The 23,790-nt window shown below is 49.9% G+C and overlaps 1 protein-coding gene across 1 annotated transcript in view; it reads left to right on the top strand.

Annotated features, from left to right (window-relative positions):
• Positions 1 to 23,790, top strand: part of CRB2 (crumbs cell polarity complex component 2) — a 70,065-nt gene that overhangs the window by 14,658 nt on the left and 31,617 nt on the right. The window contains exons 2-5 of the mRNA XM_081896296.1: positions 2,492 to 3,184; positions 8,481 to 8,676; positions 11,394 to 11,533; positions 23,604 to 23,786. Coding sequence (XP_081752422.1) covers positions 2,492 to 3,184; positions 8,481 to 8,676; positions 11,394 to 11,533; positions 23,604 to 23,786 — 1,212 coding nt within the window. The remainder of the gene's footprint in view (positions 1 to 2,491; positions 3,185 to 8,480; positions 8,677 to 11,393; positions 11,534 to 23,603; positions 23,787 to 23,790) is intronic.

Below are 23,790 nucleotides of genomic sequence, written 5' to 3'. Positions count from 1 at the left end.
TTGCCTCATGGGTGAGCTGGCCCTGATCTCTAGGGCTCTAGATCTTCAAACTGGGCTTGGAGTGGGCAGCCCTTCAAACAGAGAACCGCCCTCTGACAGGTGCCCGTGGCCACTTGCATCCAGGGGATGCCACTGCTGGCCTCTCTGGCTTCAGCCTTCACCCAGCAGCAGGTGTAGCTCAGCACCTGCTTTCCCACCTGCAGCAGGGGGTCCTTTCAAGGTGCACCCCATCCAGCTATGTCTGCCATGGCAACAGCAGCCAGTGCCTTTTGGGGCAGGCCTGTTCGAAGCGCTTCCTGGCTGCTCATTAAGAGAGGCTTGCCTGCGCTTCCCACTCTTAATTGCCACAGCGGATTCCAGGCATGTTCCGTCATTCCTGTTTTTTCTGCCTGAGCGGGAATTCAAGAATAAAAGGGCTGATGAAAAGGGTGCGCTGGGCTGTGTGGAGCGCAGCACATTCCCCAGCGTCACATGGAGCTGGGCTGGCCGGGTGGAGGGATGGAACGGAAGCCTGCATCCTGGAAACCCCCCCACCACAGGGTGAAAGGTAGCTCATGGAGGAATGTGGCTTGAAACCAGGCAGGAATGGTGTGTGTGTGTGTGTGCATGAAAGGCTAAGCATCTGCACAGGCAGGTCCCCCTGCAAACACAACCAGGAGGGTGGCACACGTGTCACACAGTTGACTATGCAGACCATCTTTGGGGTGACACAGAAGTGTCAGCACGGCAGACAAAGGGAGCCCTTCAGCTCCTCCTCTCAAGAGAAGGGGCAGTGAGGATTTGCAAAGCCCCCAACAATGAACGAAGACATTTAAAAATGTTCATGAACATCCTCTCTAGTGAAGGACTCTGGCATCCCACAGCCTCCCCCACTTTTTGCCCGATGGTGATCCTTTTACATTTTGCTGCATTAGGGTTGTCACTCTTTGCTTTTAGTAATGTTTTCAAAAAATTGTTTTGAGATTTTTGTGTAGTATTTTTATGGTTTTGCTTTCCTTGTTTTGTTGGATGTATATGACATGCGGCTGGTAAACCACTTTGGTGATGGTAGGGAATGCTTAAAAAGTGTTATATAAGTTTATTAAATAAAAAAAAATCATTAAGGATCTGCTTAGTATACCACCCACCCACAAATCCAACCTGGAAGCTAGCCCTCTCCTTCATGAATTAGTTTAATCTTCATTTAAAGCCATCCAAATTTGTGGCCATCGTTGCCTCCTGTGGGAGAGAGTTCCACAGTTTAACTGCTGTGTGAAGAATGACTTTTTTTTATCTGTCCTGAATCATCCAGCGTTCAGCTTCATTGGGTGTCCACATGTTCTAGTGTTAGGCAAAAGGGAGAAAAACTTCTCTTTATCCTCCCTCCATGCAATGCATACTTTTATAAATTTCTATCTTGTCATCTCTTACCATTTTTCCAAACTAAAAAGTCCCAAATGATGCAACCTTCCTTCATAGGAGGGCTGCTCCATTCTTTTGACCATTTTGGTTGCCCTTTTCTGAAGCTTCTCCAACTCAACAATATCCTTTTTGAGGTGACCAGAAGTGTGTGGGATGCGGGTGGTGCTGTGGGTTAAACCACTGAGCCTAGGTCTTGCCGATCAGAAGGTCGGCGGTTCGAATCCCTGCAACAGGGTGAGCTCCCGTTGCTCGGTCCCTGCTCCTGCCAACCTAGCAGTTCGAAAGCACATCAAAGTGCAAGTAGATAAATAGGTACCTCTTTGGCGGGAAGGTAAACGGCGTTTCCATGCGCTGCTCTGATTCACCAGAAGCGACTTAGTCCTGCTGGCCACATGACCTGGAAGCTGTATGCTGGCTCCCTCGGCCAATAAAGTGAGATGAGTGCCGCAACCCCAGGGTCGGTCTCGCCTGGACCTAATGGTCAGGGGTCCCTTTACCTTTACTTTAACCAGAACCGTACAGAAGCAGCTCAAGGTAGCATACCCACTTCTGCCCCTTCCCTGTTTTGTCCTCGCAACAACCCTGTAAGTTAGGCTGAGAGAGCATGACAGGCCCAAGGTCGCCCAGTGAGTAGGGATTTGAACCTGGGTTTCCCAAGTCCAAGTCAAACACTCTCACCTCCATGCCACACAAAGGTCAGAATCATACCCTTGTCTCTACAAGTGGCATGTGTAGCAAAAGGTTTATACCTACTCTCAAAAATACAAGTCGTCGCATACAGGAATCCTCCTGGAATTTGCCATTTTGGTTTTAACCCTTTGGACCCTCTTCTCTTGTCTTCTCCACATCTTTGACCTCACTCGCCTCTTCCCCCACTGCTACCAGCGCTGCCAATAATTTCAATGTAGGCATCCACCCAAATGCTACTGGAGACAGCAAGGGACCAAGCTCTCACTCCCCCAGCCCTTCCCTAGAAAATGCTCCCCACCAGGATTTGCAGCACATTTGCACCATGCACATTTGCACACTGCGCCAAAACCTGCTGTCCAGCTGCCTCACAGTTGCCTTTGCCTCCCCTCACTGTCTCCAGGGCTTGTCTCCTCCGAACTGGTCAGCGTCTGCTCTTCATCTCCATGCAAGAACGGAGGCACCTGTAAAGACTTGGAAGATGGCTACAGGTGCCTCTGTCCCCAGAGCCTCTCAGCCCATGTGGGAAAAGACTGCGAGTACCTCTACGATGTGTGCGCCGGGCACCCCTGCCTACCTGAGTGGATCTGCCGCGGGACTCCTGGACTCCTGAACTACACCTGCCATTGTCAGCCCGGCTTGGCAGGTCTCTCCTGCAGCAGCGAAGGCGAGGTGTGCAAGAGCAGCCCTTGCCTGCAGCCTCACTTGCAGTGTGTGGAGCTGCCTGGTGGGTATGGCTGCCAGTGCCCGAGCGGAGGCAGCTGCCAGGCTGGGCCTTCCCTTTGCTCCAGCCAGCCCTGCCGCAACAACGGCACCTGCGTGGAGAGTGCTGGGGAGTACAGCTGCCGGTGCCAACCTGGCCACAGCGGTGCCCACTGCGAGGAGGATGTGGGCGAGTGTGCCTCTAGCCCGTGCCAGAACGGGGCCATCTGCCTGGACAGGGCTAACGAGTACAGTTGTTTCTGTGTGCCTGGCTTCCAGGGCTACCGCTGCGAAATAGACATCAACGAGTGTGCCTCCCGGCCTTGCCAACACAACAGCACCTGCCTCAACCTGATGGACCACTATGCTTGCCAGTGCCTACCTGGCTACACAGGTACTACTTGCAGGTTGGGGGCTGTGTTCCTTTGGGGCAACTGTAGGGGAAGGGGCACATGCCAAATGCAAAAGTGGGTGGGGCAACAGTAGTGCATTTTACCTTTGTACAGGAGGATGCAACTCAAAGAGGCAGTGGGGCATGGCCAGTGAGGCGTTTGGCCTTGGGAGAGTCCCAGGGGCCAGGCAGGGAAGCTTGGAGGGCCACATTCACTCCCCCATTTTTGAGGTTCCCCCAGTGCACTAAGGGCACTTCATGGGTCACCAGCACCTTCCCGCAGGATCACAAGGGAGAACATCTTGCTGTCTATCTACTTAACTTATTTAACTCACCATGGGACCTTTGGGTGAAGGGTGGGTAATTAACAGCCGCAACTTAGTTATACATGGATGGTGGTCCTAGGATGATGAAGCAGAGAGCAGAATGGTTTGTCATAGGGGGCATCTGTGATCAGAAATGTCTTCAGTCCCAGGTAGCCAATGTGGTGACTCCTGGAGGGTAGATGTTGTTGCTGGACTACAATTCCCATCATCCCATTCTGTCTGCTGGAGCTGATGGGAGTTGTAGTGCAGGAGGCCCCCAAGTTGGCCATCCATCCCTGTTGTGAATACTCAAGCCAGCCAATATCTTCAGGATGGGCAGTTCCGGGGGCTCTTGAATTCCTTTCTACAGCTCAGATTGTTCTGTGACACCAAACCATCTCAATGAGCCCTGATTCACTCCCCATTTGCCAGCTTTGTGCTGAAGCAGCTCCCACAAGGGTCTTTTCTCAGTGTCTGCACCCCCACCTCTGCTATCAGGGTGGAATCCAGTCCCAAGTGCCCCCGCCTGTACCTGGTACCAGCCAGCACACAGACGCTCTTTCTGACCTTGTTCTTCCTTGCGGAATAAACAGCAGGGGCTGTTACAGGAGTTACATTGCTGTGAAGGAATGTCAGGGTGACTGGCTGAAGATAGTGGGATGGGACAGGGTGGGTGGGCAGAGGGGGGGCTGTAGCAGCATCAGATTGCCTTTCTGCTGCTTCTCAGTCACACACACCCTGCCCCCAGTGATGTGGGAGGCAAACGCTTTCTTGGCAGTGAAAAGTCTTCTCTACTCAAGGAGAACGACGGGAGGAATTTGAGAAAATTGAGGGGGGGGGGAGAGAATGAAATGCCATCCATTTTGATTTCATTCCCTTTAAGTAGATTTCTGGTTTCCACCTTTTCTTTCTCTGCACCCTCCCACCCTGACTCAGGATGAGTAGGTAGCATTTTGAGAACAAAAATGGGTAAGGATGCCTGGAAGGTACAGAAGCAAACGTGGCAAATGCTTTAAAAAACAAAGGACAGCTGCCCACCCCTCAGCCACTTTGGATCATCAGAATCAAAGACAGTGTGGTGTAGTGGTTAGAGCAGGGGGTTCTCAGAGGGTGTGGCAGGAGAGGGTGGCAAGTGCGGGAGGAGGAACCAAAGACCATCAAAGAAGCATTTAAATATTTCCGTATTTGTAGTTTCTCTATCTATCTATCTTTCTATCTATCTACGTAAATCATCTAATTTGCAGAATATAGATAGATATCTTTTCAAAAAAGATATCGCAGTATAACCTAAATCACAGGGTTGTTGTGGGGATTAGATGAGGAGAGGGACAACCATGTACCCCACCTTGAACTCCTTTGGAGAAAAAGGTGGGGTATTAATGCAACAGACAGACAGACAGACAGACAGACAGACAGACAGACAGACAAAAAAGGCAGCCCACAAAACAGAAGCAACAATGCTTTCACCAGCCTGGTGCCCCTCTGCCAGCTTGGCTATATGAGTTTGGGGCTGGTAAAAGTACAGCCCTTCTGGCTGGAGCTGATGTGGGCCTTAGTCCAAAGCACCTGGAGGGGGCACCAAGCTGGGGAAACTGGCCTTCCATCCGAAGATGCTGGGCTGTACCTTTCGTCAAGCCTGCAGGGGAGGGGCAGGAAGCATTGGGCAAGAATGGTTCTCAATGCCCTTTTGTTGTCCAAGCTTGGTGCAGCAGGAGGGCACTGAGCTATTTTTAAAGTGGATGTTATCCCTATGTTTCAAATTCCTGAATGGCCTTTGCAAAGACGAAGGTAAGGACTTGTGGTATGGCCCCAGAAGGAAGGTCTATGGTGGAACTTCAGCTAGAGGAGAGTTGATTGTGCTTGACTATTAGGAGGAACAAGTGGAACCAATTTACATGGGAGAGGGGGTTTCAGGCTGAGTCCGGACGGACATTTGTTAGGGATTATCCAGCACTGGATTTATTCAACTCTCTTGATTCTGTGGCCAAACTTTGCATCTGCCATAGGAATGGAAAGTGTGTGTGAATGTGAGAGGGGGGTGGGAGTCATTCAAAGCCTGGGACTTGTGGGGAGGAGAGGGCGTTGTTCCCTTGATGCTGCTCTTTGACCATTGTGTAGTTAGACTTGCAACATGATGATTAAAAATACTTGCATATCTGACATCTCAAACGAGGCAATTGCTGCTTGGATGGGAGGCAAACAGCGTTTTGAAACAAATGTGTCCAAAAATATTCAGACCCACAAGCTTAAATTTGGCTGAAATGTAGCGTGATTTGGCAATGGCAAGAGAAGGTTCCCTTTTCTACGGCCACCTCCTCCCTGGTGACTGAAGCATGCTGTGTGTTGACACCTGGCCATAGCCTTGTCCGACATCCATATGCCACCCAGTCACACTTCGCATGCCCCCACAACAAACATGGGGTTGTGGCCACGGACATTTGGCCGGCATGGGCTGAGCCTTCTTTGGCAAGATGGGATGCAAGGAAGTTTGCTGAATGTTCGACAGCTCTTGATCCACCAGATTAGGGGGCCTGCACATTCCTTGTGGATTAAGCATAGCCACGACTGCTGTGAAGCAGAACTCTGCCAGAAACTAGGATTAGGTGGACTGGCAGGTGCCAGTGTAGAGATGTATGCTCAGGCCTGATGCTAAACCACAGCAGCTCTTGATGCCAGAGACAGGGCAGCCTACATCAGAACCCCTCTTATATTTTGTGGGCCTTCCCCCAAACCTGCAAATAGCTGTTCAGCTCCTTAGCGTCTCACTAAGTCTGCAGAAGCATCTAAATGGTTGCTGCTTTGCAATGGGTAACCAAAAACCTCCGGAAGTGTTTCTAGAAAGAACAGGGGCCTATTTGCCCACCTGAATCACCCACCTGAGTCCCAGTATTGGCTGCGACACTTGTTCAGTCATGGTGGAGATTAGAAACTGTGCTGGTGTATGTTATTGTATCATCATCAACAACAACATCATCGTCATCATCTCCTGCCTTTTCCCTGAGATTGGGATTCAAGGCATCTTACAGATAAAATAGAAGCAGCTAAAATTTTAAAAAGAAAAGCAATAATGAAGAAGCAATTAAACACAGACACTCAAGCACGCACATTCACATGTAATGTGTTGTGCACTTTTGTCTTTCATACACTGCTTTAATATTCTTAATGACTGGTTAGACAAAAGCACTGTTTTTAAAGAAATAGTAATGAAATGCATTGATTTATAAGATTTTTATTCTGCTTTCTCAGTAAAATGTGGCAGATTGGAAAGTGGCAAATAAATACTAAACAACATTCAGTGAGCAATTCCAAAAGAACTCACTGTTTAAAAACCCAATAAACTTAAAAATAGCCATCATATGAAAAGAGCCGGCTTAGAACCCACATAAAACCACAACATAAGCAAACAGATGTTGCACCAGAGTCTCTGCAGACCAATTAAAACATTTCCATAAAACAGCCAAGACTTAGGGCTCATCCACAATTCCACTTGTCCTGCCGCTTTGCCATGGGAAAACCCAGTGTTTACCTCTGAATCGCAGCAAATATCAATCGAGTTTTCTCCACATTGATGTTTGCTCTGATTCAGTGCTAAAGAGAAGTTTTTCCAGGGGAAAGCAGAGAGGCAAGGACAGAGCCTACAAAGGACAAGCAGAAAACTGCTCAGACACATGCTTCCTAGACAACATGCGGAAAATGTGGAAGTGTGGACAAGCCCTTAGGGTGTTTTCAAGGCCATCTTAAAGTTTGGCCAAGATGCACCTTGCCTCATTATTGAGTTGGGGGTTCAGAGGGAAAATAGTCAGGCCTTGAAACAAAACCTCACTTTATTGCAACATTGCTAGACTGGGGGGAAAGTTCCACTCAGCAGCTACAACTGGGAGAAAACTACAGGATCCCAAACAGACCCCAAAGCACCCCCGTAACTCCTACACAACTCCCATCTCAGTTGGAGTTTATGGGGGGGGCACCCTCACTTCTGCATGGACATCCCTCCTGGCAGCAGACAGGTCCATGCTGGGGTTTCCAGTGCACTCAGACTGAGAGGATCAGTGGAAGCACCACCCACACATAGCATGTAGGTGTGGCTCCCTGGATTTCACCCCTGCAACAACTTGAGCCAGTCAAATCCTCTCTTGGGCTCAGTTTCCCACCTTTGAAGTTGGAGGTAATGGCACAGTGCTGAACTGGCTTGGCCATTGAAGGGGCATTAGAACATTGCTCTGGAGGAAGGGTCCTAGTTCAGTGGTGTCAGATGCTGGTGTGGTTGCTCGAGAGTAAACAGGCAAGACTCCGACCTGTCTTTTCCAGGCTTTATTCTTGGTGCAAACTATTTACAGCGAAGAGCGTCGTATTTTCATGTCTGGCTCAATCGCTAGCAGAATCTGGGAGTGGTCGGTCTTTGTACCTCGCCCAGCATAAAAGTTGCGTCGCCCCCAGCCTTTTCCGCCCCTCCGTGCGCCAAAGCCTACTGCGCAGAATGGGTGCTGGCAGGGGTGTACTTCCCGCCTCTCCGGTTTGCTCAGGCTCAGTGTTGAGACTCTCCCTAGCATCCCCTGGTCCCCGCACCTCTTCTCTACTGGAGGTGGGGCTTTCCTCCTCCCCGGAAGAGGAACTGCTTTGCAAGATTTTCGGAGGCTCCCTATAACACAACTGCCCTTCCATCTCTCACCTCTGAGCTGATGGCAGTTCCCTGACAAGTGGCCTAGCACCTGCTGCCAGATTCAACTCTGGCCTCTCCTGTGGGGTGGGGTGGGAAAGGACTTCTGCCTGAGAATCTGCAGAGACCCACTGCCAGTCAGAGTAAACAATACTGAGCTACATGAGGCAGTAGTCTCACCCAGCATAAAGGCAGCTTCCTATGTCCCTTCAAACTTGTTGGGCTTCTGTTCTCCTGTAAAGTGAACAAGGAAGTAAAAGTTCCAAAGCACTGAAAAAATTAAAAGTCTAAATATTCCTGTCAATTCACCATTCTTTCTTCTGCTCTTCCAACAAAGGTGTGAACTGTGAAGTGGAGGTTGATGAATGTGAGTCGGGCCCTTGCTGGAACGGCGGCACCTGCAGTGACCATGTTGGGTTCTTCACCTGCTCGTGTACACCTGGGTATGAGGGAGCACAGTGTGAGGTGGACGTCAATGAGTGCCAGAGCCACCCGTGTCTCAATGGGGGAAGGTGCCTCGACCTCATCAACAGGTGAGTGGCTCTGGCTTCACCCAGCAGGATTTGATATGGCTCCCGTTATCTCCCAACCTTCCCCCCACCAGGTTACCTACAGTATATACCATGGTTTCCACAGATGCATTTGTGGCTAAATTGCGTTTGCAGAAAAGAAACTGTCTAAACTCAAGTGTACGGTATAATAGTAATTCTTAGTATTGCCACTGCAGCACTAACAATTCAACAATTCATTTAAAATATAGCAGAAGAAAGTTAGCTGAGTGTAAAGCTTGCCGTTAGATCAACTGATGACACTCAAAAGTTGCCCCCAGAGCTGAAGGTATTATTCTGGGATGTTGTCAATTGGGAAATAAAAATTGCTCCGTGATAGAGCACCTGCTTTCCATGTAAAAGGTCCCAACCCATGAAATTTCCAGGTAGGTTTGGGAAAGACTTCTGTCTGAAGCGCCAAACAGCTGCTTCTTGTCATTGCAGATCATGCTGAGCTAGAGGGTGCCCAGTGGTCTGACTCAATAGAATTATAGAATGGTAGAGCTGGAGGGGACCCCAAGGGTCATGTAGTCCAGCCCCCTGCAATATAAGTAAAATGCAGTAAAAGGCAATATTAAGCACCCCCTTTTTATGCCTAGACTCAAAAGCCCAGAAATGTGTCACTGCTTATCTGCCAGGACCTCCACCATGAAGGTTCTGCAGCAGGAGGGTGGGGCATGGAAGGCAGTGTCTAACACCCCTTGAGGGCAAAAGCCATCTCTGTCTCCCCCAAAGTTCTTATTTTTATTTCCAAGAGACCCAGATTGTCATCTGGTTTGTGCACAGACTGAATTACCATATTTTTCGCTCTATAAGATGCACGAGACCACAAGACGCACCTAGATTTTGGAGGAGGAAAACAAGAAAAAAAAAATCTGAATCTCAGAAGCCAGAACAGCAAGAGGGATCGCTGAGCAGTGAAAGCAGCAATCCCTCTTGCTTTTCTGGCTTCTGGGATAGCTGCGCAGCTGGCATTCGCTCCATAAGACGCACACACATTTCCCCTTACTTTTTAGGAGGGAAAAAGTGAGTCTTATAGAGCAAAAAATATGGTACTTGCCTTATCTGCTTTTGATGCAGATGATGCTGGAGTGGGAACCATTTTTATCCTCACATAACACATCAGAAGAACTTTCTCAAACAGTAGACATATATGAGGAACCCCTTAACATAAATGAATTCCCCTCTTCAGGGGGAGAATGACATAGTTTACCACCTCCAGCAGAACAGGGAGGCTTGAGGAGACCCTGAGGTTTGCAAGCGGGTGGCGCTGTGGGTTAAACCACAGAGCCTAGGACTTGCTGATCAGAAGGTTGGCGGTTCGAATCCCCACGACAGGGTGAGCTCCCGTTGCTCAGTCCCTACTCCTGCCAACCTTGCAGTCCAAAAGCATGTCAAAGTGCAAGTAGATAAATAGGTACCGCTCCGGCGGGAAGGTAAAAGGCGTTTCTGTGCGCTGATCTGATTCACCAGAAGCGGCTTAGTCATGCTGGCCATGTGACCTGGAAGCTGTACGCCGGCCCCCTTGGCCAATAAAGCGAGATGAGCGCCGCAACCCCAGAGTCAGCCACGACTGGACCTAATGGTCAGGGGTCCCTTTACCTTTACCTTTAAGGTTTGCAGTAGTACAAAGGTGATGGTGGGGAAATCACTCTGAATGGCCCAATGGGGGTTGAGCTTGTTCGGGTTCTGTGGAATATTGAATAATTCTCTGTGGGGTGGGGGTGGGGGAGAGAGAAGGGGAAGCTGGGCTGGAGGAGGCTGGCAATGCATGGACTCAGCAACAGCAACAGCAACAGTCTATGCTGTGATATTTTGCTGCAGGTAAGGATGGAGGGAAATTCAATTCAGTTCTCATTTATAGGTGAAACTCCCTAATTCACACTTTCCAATACAATTTGCAAACTGAGGTTCATAGTAATGTGAACAAGAATGCATATGCTTTGGAAAAGTGTGCCTATCAATGCATATATTACTGAAAATAGTCTTCAAAAATATGTGCTATTAAGGGGAACTGCTTTGCAAAAATGCATGTTGTGGGCAAAATTCTATTCAAAAATATGTACAGTTGGAGAAATCTGAACCAAATGCTGATGAAATTTCATGAAGACCTTTTAAAAAAATGCAGCAAATAAATAAATCTCAAACTGATGTGGAGATGTGGACAACTGAATTTCAGGCTGCAAAATTAAGAAATGGAGAGAAACAAAAATGGGCAGGGGCTCCCCTCCCTAGTTGCAAGGCCCACTTTATTTGGAATGAAGACCACAACTATTTACTCCTGAGTTCTCAAGAACTGAAATGTGGAATTGCATAATGTAGAAGACATAAGAACCTAAAAAGACCCTGCTGGATCAGGCCAGTGGCCCATCTAGTCCAACATCGCTGCGGCAACCCGGAAGTAATGGAGAGTATTACTTCCGGGTTTCGCCACTTGCGCATGCACAGGCGGTCAAAATGATGTCATGCACATGCGCAGAAGTGGCGAATCGCAAACTGTGCACGTGCAGATGTGGGTTGCATTTGCTTCTGGATGCGAACGGGGCTCCAGAATGGATCCCATTCTCATCCAGAGGTACCACTGTACTTCCTTTCATCTGTCCAGAATCTTCCAGCATTTCCCGAAAAGGGTCTTTCTCCATGGGTGGTGGCAAAGGCTCCCTAACCATGAATCATGGCTCTGTGCTGTTGTTCTTCCTCAGCTACCAGTGTGACTGCCTCAACACAGGCTTTGAAGGGCAACATTGTGAGCTGGATATCTTGGAATGTGCCTCCCAGCCTTGCCAGAATGGCGGTACCTGCCTGGAAGGGGTTGGATGCTACAGCTGTGTTTGCTGGCCAGGTGGGTGAGGTCTTTGTGTTGTTCTCCTATAGTCCAAAAGCTGTTTCCAAAAGTGAAGTCAACATGTCCCTGTGACTTTCAGCCTAGCAGTAAACTCATCCCCAAATGCTGTGAAAATCTGGCAGTGAACCTCCAGGCTCTACTAACTTTGCAAACGCTTTCCCAGGCTCTGTTGCATTTATTCATTATCCTAATATTGTGCCAGAAGTCAGCTTGAAACCATCACACAAGATACTTGCAGGGCTCTGGGTCCTTTTCTCCTTCTTGTAAAAGATTTTATTAAGACCTTTCATAGTACATTACAATACAAAGCGAACTTATTTAAACAAAAACAAAAACAGAGAAAGAAGAAAAAAAGAAATACAAAGTCCTCTTTCACAGGTAAATCTTAACTTGTCCTACACAGAGAGAGTCGAACCCTCTCAGCTCTCACCTGGGAGATTCTCTTGCTTCTCCCATCCTTCCACCCTGGGAGATCTTCACCTCCCTACCTGTCACGCACTGTCATCTATCCATCACCTTCATATGCATGTTAACCCCTCCTTAACCCTGAGTAGAGGACAACACAAAACATTACAAAATCAAAGCAGAGCGAACCCAAAATCAAAGCAGAAAAAGGAAAAGGAAACAGAACAAAAATATCTGTAACCTATCTGTAACCAAAAATATAAGGGTATTAAAGGAAATAATGAAGGAGTACAAAAGGGGGAAAATATGATTTTTTTTAAAAAAAGAAATAAGTAAAAAGGACTTCCTGTTATCCCTCTGCCAATTATATATACAAGAGTTTTTCAAAACAGCTGAGTGCTCAATGCAGCTGATCCTCCCTCTGCTAAGTGATGTTTTCCAGTCTCCTGACTGGGCATCTCAGGTTTATTAATTTTTCTTTTGAGGCAAGGAGTCCAAAAGAGGTTCTCTAATTATTATTATTATTATTAGAAGAAGAGTTTGGATTTGATATCCCGCCTTTCACTCCCCTTCAGGAGTCTCAAAGCGGCTAACATTCTCCTTTACCTTCCTCCCCAACAATCACTCTGTGAGTTGAGTTGAGACTGAGAGACTTCAGAGAAGTGTGACTGGCCCAAGGTCACCCAGCAGCTGCATGCGGAGGAGCGGGGAAGCGAACCCGGTTCCCCAGATTACGAGTCCACCGCTTTTAACCACTACACCACACTGGCTCTCATTTTATGGATAAAAGTCAACAATAGTCTTCCTCCAATCCAACATCACAACTTTACCTTCAAGATTAAGAAACATTCAGTCTGTGTTCTTTATTCCCTCAAGGGTTTATTTACTGTTGTTATGTATTAAGACAATGATCCATAATTATTTACTTATTGTAAAGTCATTAATTCACACCCAGATCCCTATCTTCCAAATGCATTTCCTGTTGGCCATGGTTTTTCATCCATTTATATATATATATAAACATGGTTTCCATTTCCTCATTTGCCATTCCTTTCCCAAAAATGTTGCAAGAGGCTTAATAGCTTTTTCTTCTAAATTCAATCCAAATTGAATGTAGAATCCTTTCTTTCTCAACTGCCAGCTCAGGATATTTCTTAGTCTCTTCATCCCTAAATACCTTCCCCTCCTCCAGCATTTAGCTCTCTCACTCCTTCAGGCATCTTTATGGAGGTCCTCTCAATTTCATCATCTATTGCCTCTAATTTTACCATTCCATTTTCCTCTTCTGGCAATTCTCCATCAGTATTTCCCCCTGCCCCCAAGTACTCTGTAACTTATCTGGCCTCAGCTTTGTCCAGGGCATTTTTGTTAAACATTTTACATCTCTCTGCTCTAATTTCTTCCAATTGTTCATCAAATAATTTCTGTACAACAGTGATAGTCAATGGGGTATTTTTCACCACCCTGGGTACTCTCTCAGAAATCTACACACTTCTTGTTTATCTGAGATTTCATGCCTCAAATTCCCACAGCAGGCAACCATGTAGTTTCACATTATAAACAGCACATTCGCCAGTGAGATGGAGAATTAGGAATAGAGCACAATGAGATAAGAATTTCCCAGAGTTGGAGAATCTCTTAGCTGTTTGAAAAACTTCATTCAGTATGTATCTTAAGAGCATGCTTCTTACTTTATTCATTTTTAGCCCCTTAATGATGTCTCCTCGTAAGCCAACCGCCGGGCCGTATTTCAAATGAACATTTTAACTGACAGTGAGATAGTCTTAGTAGTATTTTATAGGAGTTTCAAAAATAATTGAAGAAAATTGGTTTTGCTGGTCATTGCCCTAAGGACTGACCTCTAGGGCTATTATGTGGTATTTGGGCAAAGTTATGGTTCTTCCAAGGGACAGAGCCTAGGACTTGCCGATCAGAAGGTCACGGTTCGAATCCCCATGATGGGGTGAGCTCCCGTTGCTCGGTCCCTGCTCCTGCCAACCTAGCAGTTCGAAATCACATCAAAGTGCAAGTAGATAAATAGGTACTGCTCCGGTGGGAAGGTAAACGGCGTTTCCATGCGCTGCTCTGGTTCGCCAGAAGCGGCTTAGTCATGCTGGCCACATGACCCGGAAGCTGTAAACTGGCTCCCTTGGCCAATAAAGCGAGGCAATAAAGCCAATTTACCTTTACCTTTATGGTTCTTCCACTCTTTGGTCACTCATCCTGTCTGTGTTCCTCGTAGGTTTATTGGTTCCATGGTGGGGAGTTATCCTTCCAGTGCATTTGGAAGTTAATCCCTGTTATCTCTGCTCATCAGAGATAATACAATAGACAGTAGCTATCGTTAATCACCTCAATTATCTCAGCAAGGTTGACTGACCTTCCATGCTGCCTTCCCAGAAGTCTGGCTCTGGGTCCTGAACAGTGATTTGGGAACGGGAGAGTGAGATTTGGTTTTGTTTGCATTAATGCAGACCTATTTAATGCTCAGGTCTCAATACAATATTTGTAATGAAATACAGCTTTGAAATCTGTTCTTCTCCAAAATTCATGATGCAGTTCTTCAATGCCTGCCTCCAAAACAGTATGTATTGGGGGAAAGTGTGGATAAAATATTAGTGAAAATTAACATATGCATTGTAATAGGGAATTAGGGGACATTTAAAACAATTTTTTAAAATAGTTGTGTTTTTTTAAGTTGAAAACTGATGCAACGATATGGTGAAGATGGCTAAAACGAGAAGCCAGGAGAAACCAAAGTAGGCAAGTCCGTCCATTCCTGGTTCTGATTGCCAGCATATCTTCTACGCAGCAGGAGTCCTTCTATAATACAGGCAGGGACGGGTGTCGTGCCGGTTCATGCTGTGTGACTCCATGAATTTGTGTTCAGTGATGTGTGAGCACAACGCTTTGTTTTGTCTTCAAGTAACTTTTACTCAAAGTAGACCCATTAAGACAAATGGGCCTACTCTTTGCAATGGGTCTACTCTGAGTAGGACTAGTATTGGCTACACCCCACCGACCTGCTCAGGAATCTACAGAGAATGTAGTTCTGAGCTGGGATGAGAGAGAGAGAGAGAGAGAGAGAGAGAGAGAGAATGAATGAATGAATGAATTCTTCACATACACATGAAATTACAATTCCAGAATTCTTTGAGGGAAGTCATAATGGAAGAATGGGTGATGGTGATAAGCACATAACCAGGGGACAGGAATGAAAGGTTCCCTAGTTTGGGAAGTCTCCACTCACTATAAACTGACTGTGGACACCTCCAAATTCAGTCTGTGCCCCCCCCCCACCCAGAGGCATACCTAGGCTCCCTTGAACCCTTGACAAGGAGCTGTATTGGTGCCTCCAAAGCCAGAAGAGACCATTAACAAGAAATATTTTTTGTTTTTTTTAATAAAAAATATATTTTTATTAAATATTTCTTGGTTTACAAAAATATGTGCATTGTCTCTTTTTTCAAGTTGTGTTTTCTACAGATCAGTTTCATTAATGTTGCATGAAGTATTAGGTTAGGAGGGAAAGAGGGGGCGGCAGTGGTGAGTTGGGTGGGGTCAGGTGGCAAAGCTTCTATTCTTCTACTTAGTGTATGTGTGGGGTCTTGTGTCAGCGTCACTTGGGTTTTTGCTTGTTGTATTTCTTGGTGGTGAGAGAGGTTGGGGGTTGGCTCAGGGACTGGTTCGTTGTCTTTGGTTGGCTGTAGTGAGATTTGTTGTGTGTGTGTTTGGATTAGGTTAGCCAGATTGATTTGTATGCCGTCGGCGGATACTTGTCGTTGTCTTGTTGGGCTGTGTATGTGATAAAGAGGAACCATGCTGGGGTGAAGGCGTCTTCTTCTATTTGTCCCCGTGCCAGTTTCAGTTTATTGGTTAGTTATTCTCATGTTGTTGTTGTTTAGTTGTGTCTGACTCTTTGTGACCCCCTGGACCAGAGCACGCCAGGCACTTCTGTCTTCCACTGCCTCCCGCAGTTTGGTCAAACTCATGCTGGTAGCTTCGAGAACACTGTCCCACCATCTCATCCTCTGTCGTCCCCTTCGCCTTGTGCCCTCCATCTTTCCCAGCATCAGGCTCTTTTCCAGGGAGTCTTCTCTTCTCATGAGCCTCAGCTTCAGGATCTGTCCTTCCAGTGAGCACTCAGGGCTGATTTCCTTCAGAATGGATCGGTTTGATCTTCTTGCAGTCCATGGGACTCTCAAGAGTCTCCTCCAGAACCATAATTCAAAAGCATCAATTCTTTGGCGATCAGCCTTCTTTATGGTCCAGCTCTCACTTCCATACACCACTACTGGGAAAACCTACCTCCTTCACTCAATGTTTTCCCTTCTGTCTCCTTCTTCCTTCCTTTTCCCTCTACTTCATCTCTCACTTGCTGTCACGGCCACCCAGGACGGGTCCCAGCTCACAAGAGACCTCACTCCGTTGCAGTTTATTTACAGGAAAACTTTATTGAAGTTTTCTGCTTCTCGTACAGTTCAGCATCGTGGCCGTACGTCTGTCACGTTAGACCGCTGAAGTCCCCTCTGACTCCTCCCCTCTTCCACACCAACTTAATAGCCTGGCTCTAGACCACCTCTTCCTCTCCTTTCTTTTCTGCAGGGTCTTCCTGCCCCCCTGGGTTCCCTCTCTCCGTGACTCGCCTGAGGCTGAATCCTCTGCCGCCTCTTCCCCCCTCCTTCTGGCTTTAGGGCCGGGCTCCTCCCCTGAGCTCTCTCCACTTCCGCGCGCCTCTACGTTTGAACTTGGCGCGCGTACGTTGCTGCTGACCTTTCTTTCGACCGCTACACCACCCCTTGTTCTGCTCTCCACCCTTTCCGGCTGAACACCTTGCTCCAACCCCCTTTCTCTGTTCTCTCCTAATCCTGCTCCCTCCGAGAGGCTGACGACTCCACCCCCTTTTCTCCGTTCCGGCTGAGACGCCTCTTGCTGCGTCTGTCTTCCACTGGGCTCCTCTCCGCTTCTCCCTTCTCCTCCCTTTTGCTTGATTAAGGTAACCCCCTTTTGAGAATCCTCTGACTCGCTGCTCAGACTCGTGGATTCCCTCAGAATTCCGTCATCTTCTTCCTCATCCTTCTGCCCCTCCTCCCACTCGCTCTCCGTCTCCTCTGTCATCTCCTCCTCTCTCCCAGAAACCCTGACATCCATCCCCCCCTCGAAGCCCCCCCTTCCCCCCTCCCGCTCGCCGGGTGCAGGTTGAGGAAAACGTGGTTCTTCCGGGGTCGGTTCAGGATACAAGTTGTCCACTTCAACGTTCTCCTCTGTCATCTCCGTATATGTGTGTTCGAACTCGGGTTCCCCACCCACAGACCTCACAGTCTCTTCCTCCATCACTGCTTCTCCTGGCGCTGCCTGCCAAGGACCTACCATCCATCTCTGACTCCATGCCTCCCTTGGCTGATCCACCCACCAACAAGGGCCTGTCTCCTCCCCCCCCAGTCTCGGATCCCTGGCCGGGCTTGTTTCGGGCGTATGGCCCTCGGGTGAGGAGAAACCCTCGAACGTGCTGTCTGACAAAGTGGGCGTGAAAAGCCAATCATCAAAATACTCCTCGGGCATGGGCTTGTGCGGAAAAAGTGCATGGAACTCCTCCTTCAACAGGGGTTCGTCCAACGCGTAACCCGGCACCCAGCTATTGGCAGAGGCCGGAGTGCCTTCCCTGGCTAGAAAATATTCAACTCCCTCCTCCCCCCATCTCGAGTCCAGTATCTCTGTGACCTCGTTAAGAGGTTCTGGTCTTGGCGATTCCCCCCCCTCAGGCGCCCTCCTACGTGGCTCTGGGAGTGCTCCTGACTCTTGAAACCTGTGTGGGGTTTTGTAGGGAGTGAGCACCGACCTATGAAAGACCGGGTGCACCCTGGAACCCTCCGGAAGGGCTAGACGAAAAGCCACCGGATTGATCTTAGCCTCAACTTGATATGGCCCTAGCTGCCTGTGTCCTAACTTCTTCTTGGCCAATGACCTGGCCGGCATCGCGTGGGCTGCTAACCACACCCAGTCCCCAATCTGGATGTCCTCTCCCGCCCTCCTGTGCTTATCGGCCTGCACCTTATACGCCTGTTTTGCCAGCTCCAAATGTCTCCGCAGCTCCTCGTGCACCTCTTGCAACTCCGCTGCAAACTGGTCGGCATCTTGAGGCCCCCCCCCTCCTGGTGCCGCAAATCTCGGGAAGGTTCTGGGATGACGGCCATTGTTCGCGAAGAAAGGCGTCACCCCGGTGGATGCGTGTTTCGTGTTGTTGTAGGCGAATTCAGCCATCGGCAGATAGTCCACCCACGCCGCAGGTCGCTGGTTGGCGTAGCACCGCAGGTACTGCTGCATGATCGCGTTGACCCTCTCCGCTTGACCGTTGGTTTGTGGATGTCTCGCCGATGTCAGGTTGATTTTGACGTGCAAGATGCCCAGAAGCTTTCGCCAGAAAGTGGAAACAAACTGGCGCCCCCTGTCGGACAAGACGGACTGCGGAAGTCCATGCACTCTGAAGACGTGATCGATGAAGAGCTTTGCGGTCTGTTCTGCCGTCGCCACCTTGGCACAAGGGATGAAATGCGCCATCTTGGTGAACAAGTCCACCACCACTAACACCGCCGTCTTACCTCTGGAGCTGGGTAGGTCCGTAACAAAGTCCAACGCTACCCTCTCCCACGGTTGCTGCGGTGTCTCCAGCGGTTCTAGCAATCCCGCCTGCTTCTGGTGCACTGGTTTGGACCTCTGGCAGATATCACACCTGGCGACGTAGTCCGCCACCTCTCCTCTCATCTGGGGCCACCAAAAGTCTCTAGCCACCAACTCCATCGTCTTCTCTTTGCCGAAATGGCCTGCACTAGGGGCGTCATGCAATTGTTGCAGAACCTTGGCTCGAAGATCGTCGGTGGGCACGTAAAGGGCACCCTTACGAGTCAAAAGTCCATCTTGCAATTGGAACTCATCGTTGTCTCGCGACCCTCCGCGTAGCTCCTCCATCTTGGACTGTGCAAACTGATCCCTTTGCAACGCGCGTCGCACCGCGTCCAGGTCGACTGCGATGGTAGCGCACGTCCACGCCTGCGGTGCGAAAATGTGCTTTGCTGCGATTGGAGCTGCTTCCTCCAAGTATTGCGGCTTTCGGGACAGCGCGTCTGCAATAACATTGGAGTCTCCTGGGATGTATTCTATTTTGAAGTCGAAATCCGCAAAGAACTCCGCCCAGCGCATGTGTCGCTGGGTCTGTAACTTAGCCGTCCGCCAATACTCTAAGTTCTTGTGATCCGTGCGGACTTGCACCGTGTGCTTGGCTCCTATTAAGAAGTGTCGCCACGCTTTGAAAGCTGCATGAATGGCCAACAACTCCCTGTCCCATATGGTATAATTGCGCTCCGTCTTGCTGAGCTTCCGGGAGTAGAACGCACCCGGTCTCCAGTTGCCTTGCGAATCCTCTTGCAAAAGAACGGCCCCAACCGCTCTGTCTGACGCATCGGTCTCTACCCGCATGGGTCTGCCGGGATTCACGTGGAGCAGCTGCTCTTCGGAGGCGAAAAGACCTTTAAGCGTCCGGAAGGACCGCTCCGCTTGTTCGGTCCAGACGAACTTCTTCTTCTTGGAACTGAGGGTGTCAGTGATAGCCGCCGTCGCGTTCGCAAAACCTTTAATAAACTTGCGGTAAAAATTGGCAAAGCCGATGAACCTCTGGACCTCTTTCCGATTTCGAGGGCTCTTCCAGTCCAACAGCGCTTGAACCTTAGCCCTGTCCATGGCCAGTCCCTCGTCGGACAACTTGTAGCCAAGGAAATCAACCTCTCTGACATCAAACTGGCATTTTTCCAACTTGGCGTACAGCCTGTGGTCCTTCAGCCTCTGCAGGACCTCCCTCACGTCCTTATCGTGATCCTCCGGCGATTCCGAGAAAATCAGGATATCGTCGAGAAAGCAGACACACTTCTTGTAGAGGAGACCTGCTAGCACGTGGTGCATAAATGCTTGAAAAACGTGGCTGCCATTTTGGAGACCGAAAGGCATGACTCTGTATTCGTATGTGCCCAGAGGGGTGAACATGGCGGTCTTCCACTCATCTCCTTTCCGGATGCGGATGAGATTGTAAGCTCCACGTAGGTCCAGCTTGGTGAAAATCTTGCCCCTCCTGACGGTCGCTAAAAGGTCGTCAATCTTGGGCATGGGGAAAGCTTTGGGCTTAGTCAAGCTGTTTATGAACCTGTAATCCACTATAAGCCTTTTTTGGGGCGTGTTTTTCTTCTTCACAAAGAACACAGGGCTGCCACCCGCTGCTTTAGATTCCTGGATGAAACCTCGCTTGAGGTTATGGTCTATGAACTCCCGAAGCTCTTGCATCTCGTCTTCCGACATGGAGTACAGCTTGGCAGCAGGCAGTTGCGCCCCTGGCACTAAATCAATCGCGCAGTCGTAAGGTCTGTGAGGCGGCAACTTGTCAGCTTCCTTCTCACAGAAAACCTCCAAGAAGTCCTGGTACTTGTGAGGCACTGTTTGCACCATACCCAGATGCAACTGCTGCTCGGCTTCTCCTCCTTGATCGGTCTGAAAGCAATGCTGAGCACAATACGATGAACAAAAGGTGATCTGCCGCTGGTACCACGCAACCGCGGGACTGTGCCTCTCCAGCCAACTCATGCCTAACACGATGGGTGTGTCCGATAAGTGGGTGACATTGAAACTAATAAGTTCTCGATGGTTGCCAATCTGCATCATCATGGGAGGGGTTTGCTGCACCACTTGCCCCCCCAGCAACTTCCTGCCGTCTACCGTGACCACGTTTAGAGGCGTCGTTGCAGGCAGGAGCGCCATGTTGTGCTGCTTAACGAACTGCAGTCCCACGAAGTCGGCGTTGCTTCCCGAATCGATCGTTATTGGAACCTCGAGGAGTCTCCCATCAGGCAACTGGAGTGTTGCTGTGAGCAGAACTGCCGGTCTGGGAGGCAAAGGGTCCACGCTCTGCAGTGATGCTGGGGGCTTGTCTACAGATCCGCCTGGCTGAGCCCCAGTAGCTCTGCTTCCAGCCAGGCACTGTCGTTTCCCTGAAGCTGCTCCCCTGGTTGCACCTCTGCTGTTACAGTTGCCAGTGCTGCAGTGTGCTTCTGGAGCCTCTGGGGGCACTCTTTCGCCATATGGTGCGCACTGTCACAGATGTAACACTTCCTGGTTCCTCTAGGAGGCTTCGCTTTGGCTGCACCAGGGACAGGGCTCTGGGATGGCTTCTGAGCCCTAGCACCACCAATCTCCATTGGCTCCTCGCTGTCCTTCCCCATTGGCGAGGGGTGCGCACGGCTGAAATCCCTGTGCACAAAAGGGAGAGTCCTCGCTTGCGCACGCGCTTGGGGCCCGTCCTCCTCGTGCCACGGACGTCCCTCATGTCGAATTCCAATAGCTAAAGCCCGTTGCACCACGTCTTCTAGGGTCTGGGGTCTGTCCCCCCTAGCGATCTCATCCTTGATGGGGGGGCTCAATCCCTCCCAAAAAAGATCTCTGACCGGCTTACTGTCCTTTGGCCAATCTAAGGCGGTGAGCAATGCAAAAAATTTAGAGTGGTATTGGCGCACAGTCGCTTTCCCCTGCCTCAGCCCGTGCATTTGACGGCGCGCAATGTCCACATCCACAGAGGATTGAAAACAAGAATCCATCGCTTTGATGAATGCAGTTGAATTGCGACGGGCCGGTCCATCTTCGCGCCACAGATTGCGTAGCCAAGCCCTGGCCTCCCCATGCAGGTGCGAAACAATGAACCCCACTTTCTCCTCCTCATCTTTAAAATCGTGACGGAGTAAATGCAGTGCATATACGACGTCCGCTCTGAAATTGGGATAGTCTTGCAAGTTGCCATTAAAATGCGGAACCAGGGCACCCCCCCTCCGTCCAAGCGCAATGCCCTCCGCTCTGGAACCTGGGGCCCCCGCCCTGTCCGCGTGTTCCCACCTTGCCTGCAAATCCTGGCACGTCTTCTCCAAGTCGTCATTCTTCTTCTGCGAAGCAATGACTGCCGATGTGAGAGCGGTAACCTGATCCCGCAGTGCAACCAGCTGCTCCTCAGCGCTCATGGCTGCTCCCGTTCGTGAGCTTCGCAAAAAAAAAAATTTTGCTTTCTGAGAGGGGACTTACTGTCACGGCCACCCAGGACGGGTCCCAGCTCACAAGAGACCTCACTCCGTTGCAGTTTATTTACAGGAAAACTTTATTGAAGTTTTCTGCTTCTCGTACAGTTCAGCATCGTGGCCGTACGTCTGTCACGTTAGACCGCTGAAGTCCCCTCTGACTCCTCCCCTCTTCCACACCAACTTAATAGCCTGGCTCTAGACCACCTCTTCCTCTCCTTTCTTTTCCGCAGGGTCTTCCTGCCCCCCTGGGTTCCCTCTCTCCGTGACTCGCCTGAGGCTGAATCCTCTGCCGCCTCTTCCCCCCTCCTTCTGGCTTTAGGGCCGGGCTCCTCCCCTGAGCTCTCTCCACTTCCGCGCGCCTCTACGTTTGAACTTGGCGCGCGTACGTTGCTGCTGACCTTTCTTTCGACCGCTACACCACCCCTTGTTCTGCTCTCCACCCTTTCCGGCTGAACACCTTGCTCCAACCCCCTTTCTCTGTTCTCTCCTAATCCTGCTCCCTCCGAGAGGCTGACGACTCCACCCCCTTTACTCCGTTCCGGCTGAGACGCCTCTTGCTGCGTCTGTCTTCCACTGGGCTCCTCTCCGCTTCTCCCTTCTCCTCCCTTTTGCTTGATTAAGGTAACCCCCTTTTGAGAATCCTCTGACTCGCTGCTCAGACTCGTGGATTCCCTCAGAATTCCGTCATCTTCTTCCTCATCCTTCTGCCCCTCCTCCCACTCGCTCTCCGTCTCCTCTGTCATCTCCTCCTCTCTCCCAGAAACCCTGACACTTGCTCTCTCCATCTTTCTTTCCTCCAGCCCCAGAGGGTGTTCTGCTTACACTTCTGAGATCACTGCCAGCCAACTGGGGGGAGGGCCCCTCAGGGCCACTGTGGTGGCCCAAACCAGTGGCCAGATTCCTCTACTGAGTAAGGAGCCCAGAGGAGCCTATGCACTCACTTGGCTGCACAGAACAGCAGAGGAGTGGCCAAGGAGTACACGGGCAGGCAGGCAGAGTGAAGAGGCATTGTTTCTGCACCCCCTGGGGCCTGGACCCTTGACTGGGGCCAACCTGCCCAACCCCTAGGTATGCCCCTGCTGCCACCATTGAGCAAAGCACCCCTGAGAATAGCTTGCTATGGAAGGAAGACGTCTTGTTGGCGTCTCTTTAGGTGGACAGAACGACCCCGAGTATGGAGTGTTTGGGTTAGAGCAGGGGTCTGCAACCTAAGGCCCATGGGCCACAAGCAGCCCATGGGGGTTGTTTAACCGGCCCACGAGCTGCCCCCAAAACGAACCACCTGCTCGGCAAGTCCCTGTGTGCTACACTAAACCAGCACGGCACAGGGATTCGCTTCCGTGGTGCCGGAAATTGTGTCTGCACAGGTGCCGGAAATCACAGGCGCGCACGTGATCCAGCCCATGGAGGGATCTCTGCTGGAATGAACTGGCCCAGGAGAGGCGAACCTTGCCAACCCCTGTGTTAGGGGGTTCTTAGATCTAGCCCATTGCTTTGTGACAAATGAGGCGCATGTCAGCTCATCTGGCCTCCTGCCCCCTTTGCTTTTTTGTCACCAGGATACGTAGGGGAACACTGTGAAGTTGATGTAGACGAATGTGCCGCCGTGCCCTGCCTCAATGGGGGCCAGTGCTTTGAACGGTCCAATCAGAGCTACTACGGAGATCACATAGACTTCCCCCTGCACTTCACCTACCAGGAAGCTGCTGGATTCATTTGCAGGTGCCAGCCAGGCTTTGATGGTAA

The sequence above is a fragment of the Podarcis melisellensis genome (genome assembly GCF_964234715.1).
Source record: "Podarcis melisellensis genome assembly, chromosome: Z".
Classification (NCBI taxonomy): domain Eukaryota; kingdom Metazoa; phylum Chordata; class Lepidosauria; order Squamata; family Lacertidae; genus Podarcis; species Podarcis melisellensis.
This window is presented reverse-complemented; position numbering and strand designations above follow the sequence as displayed.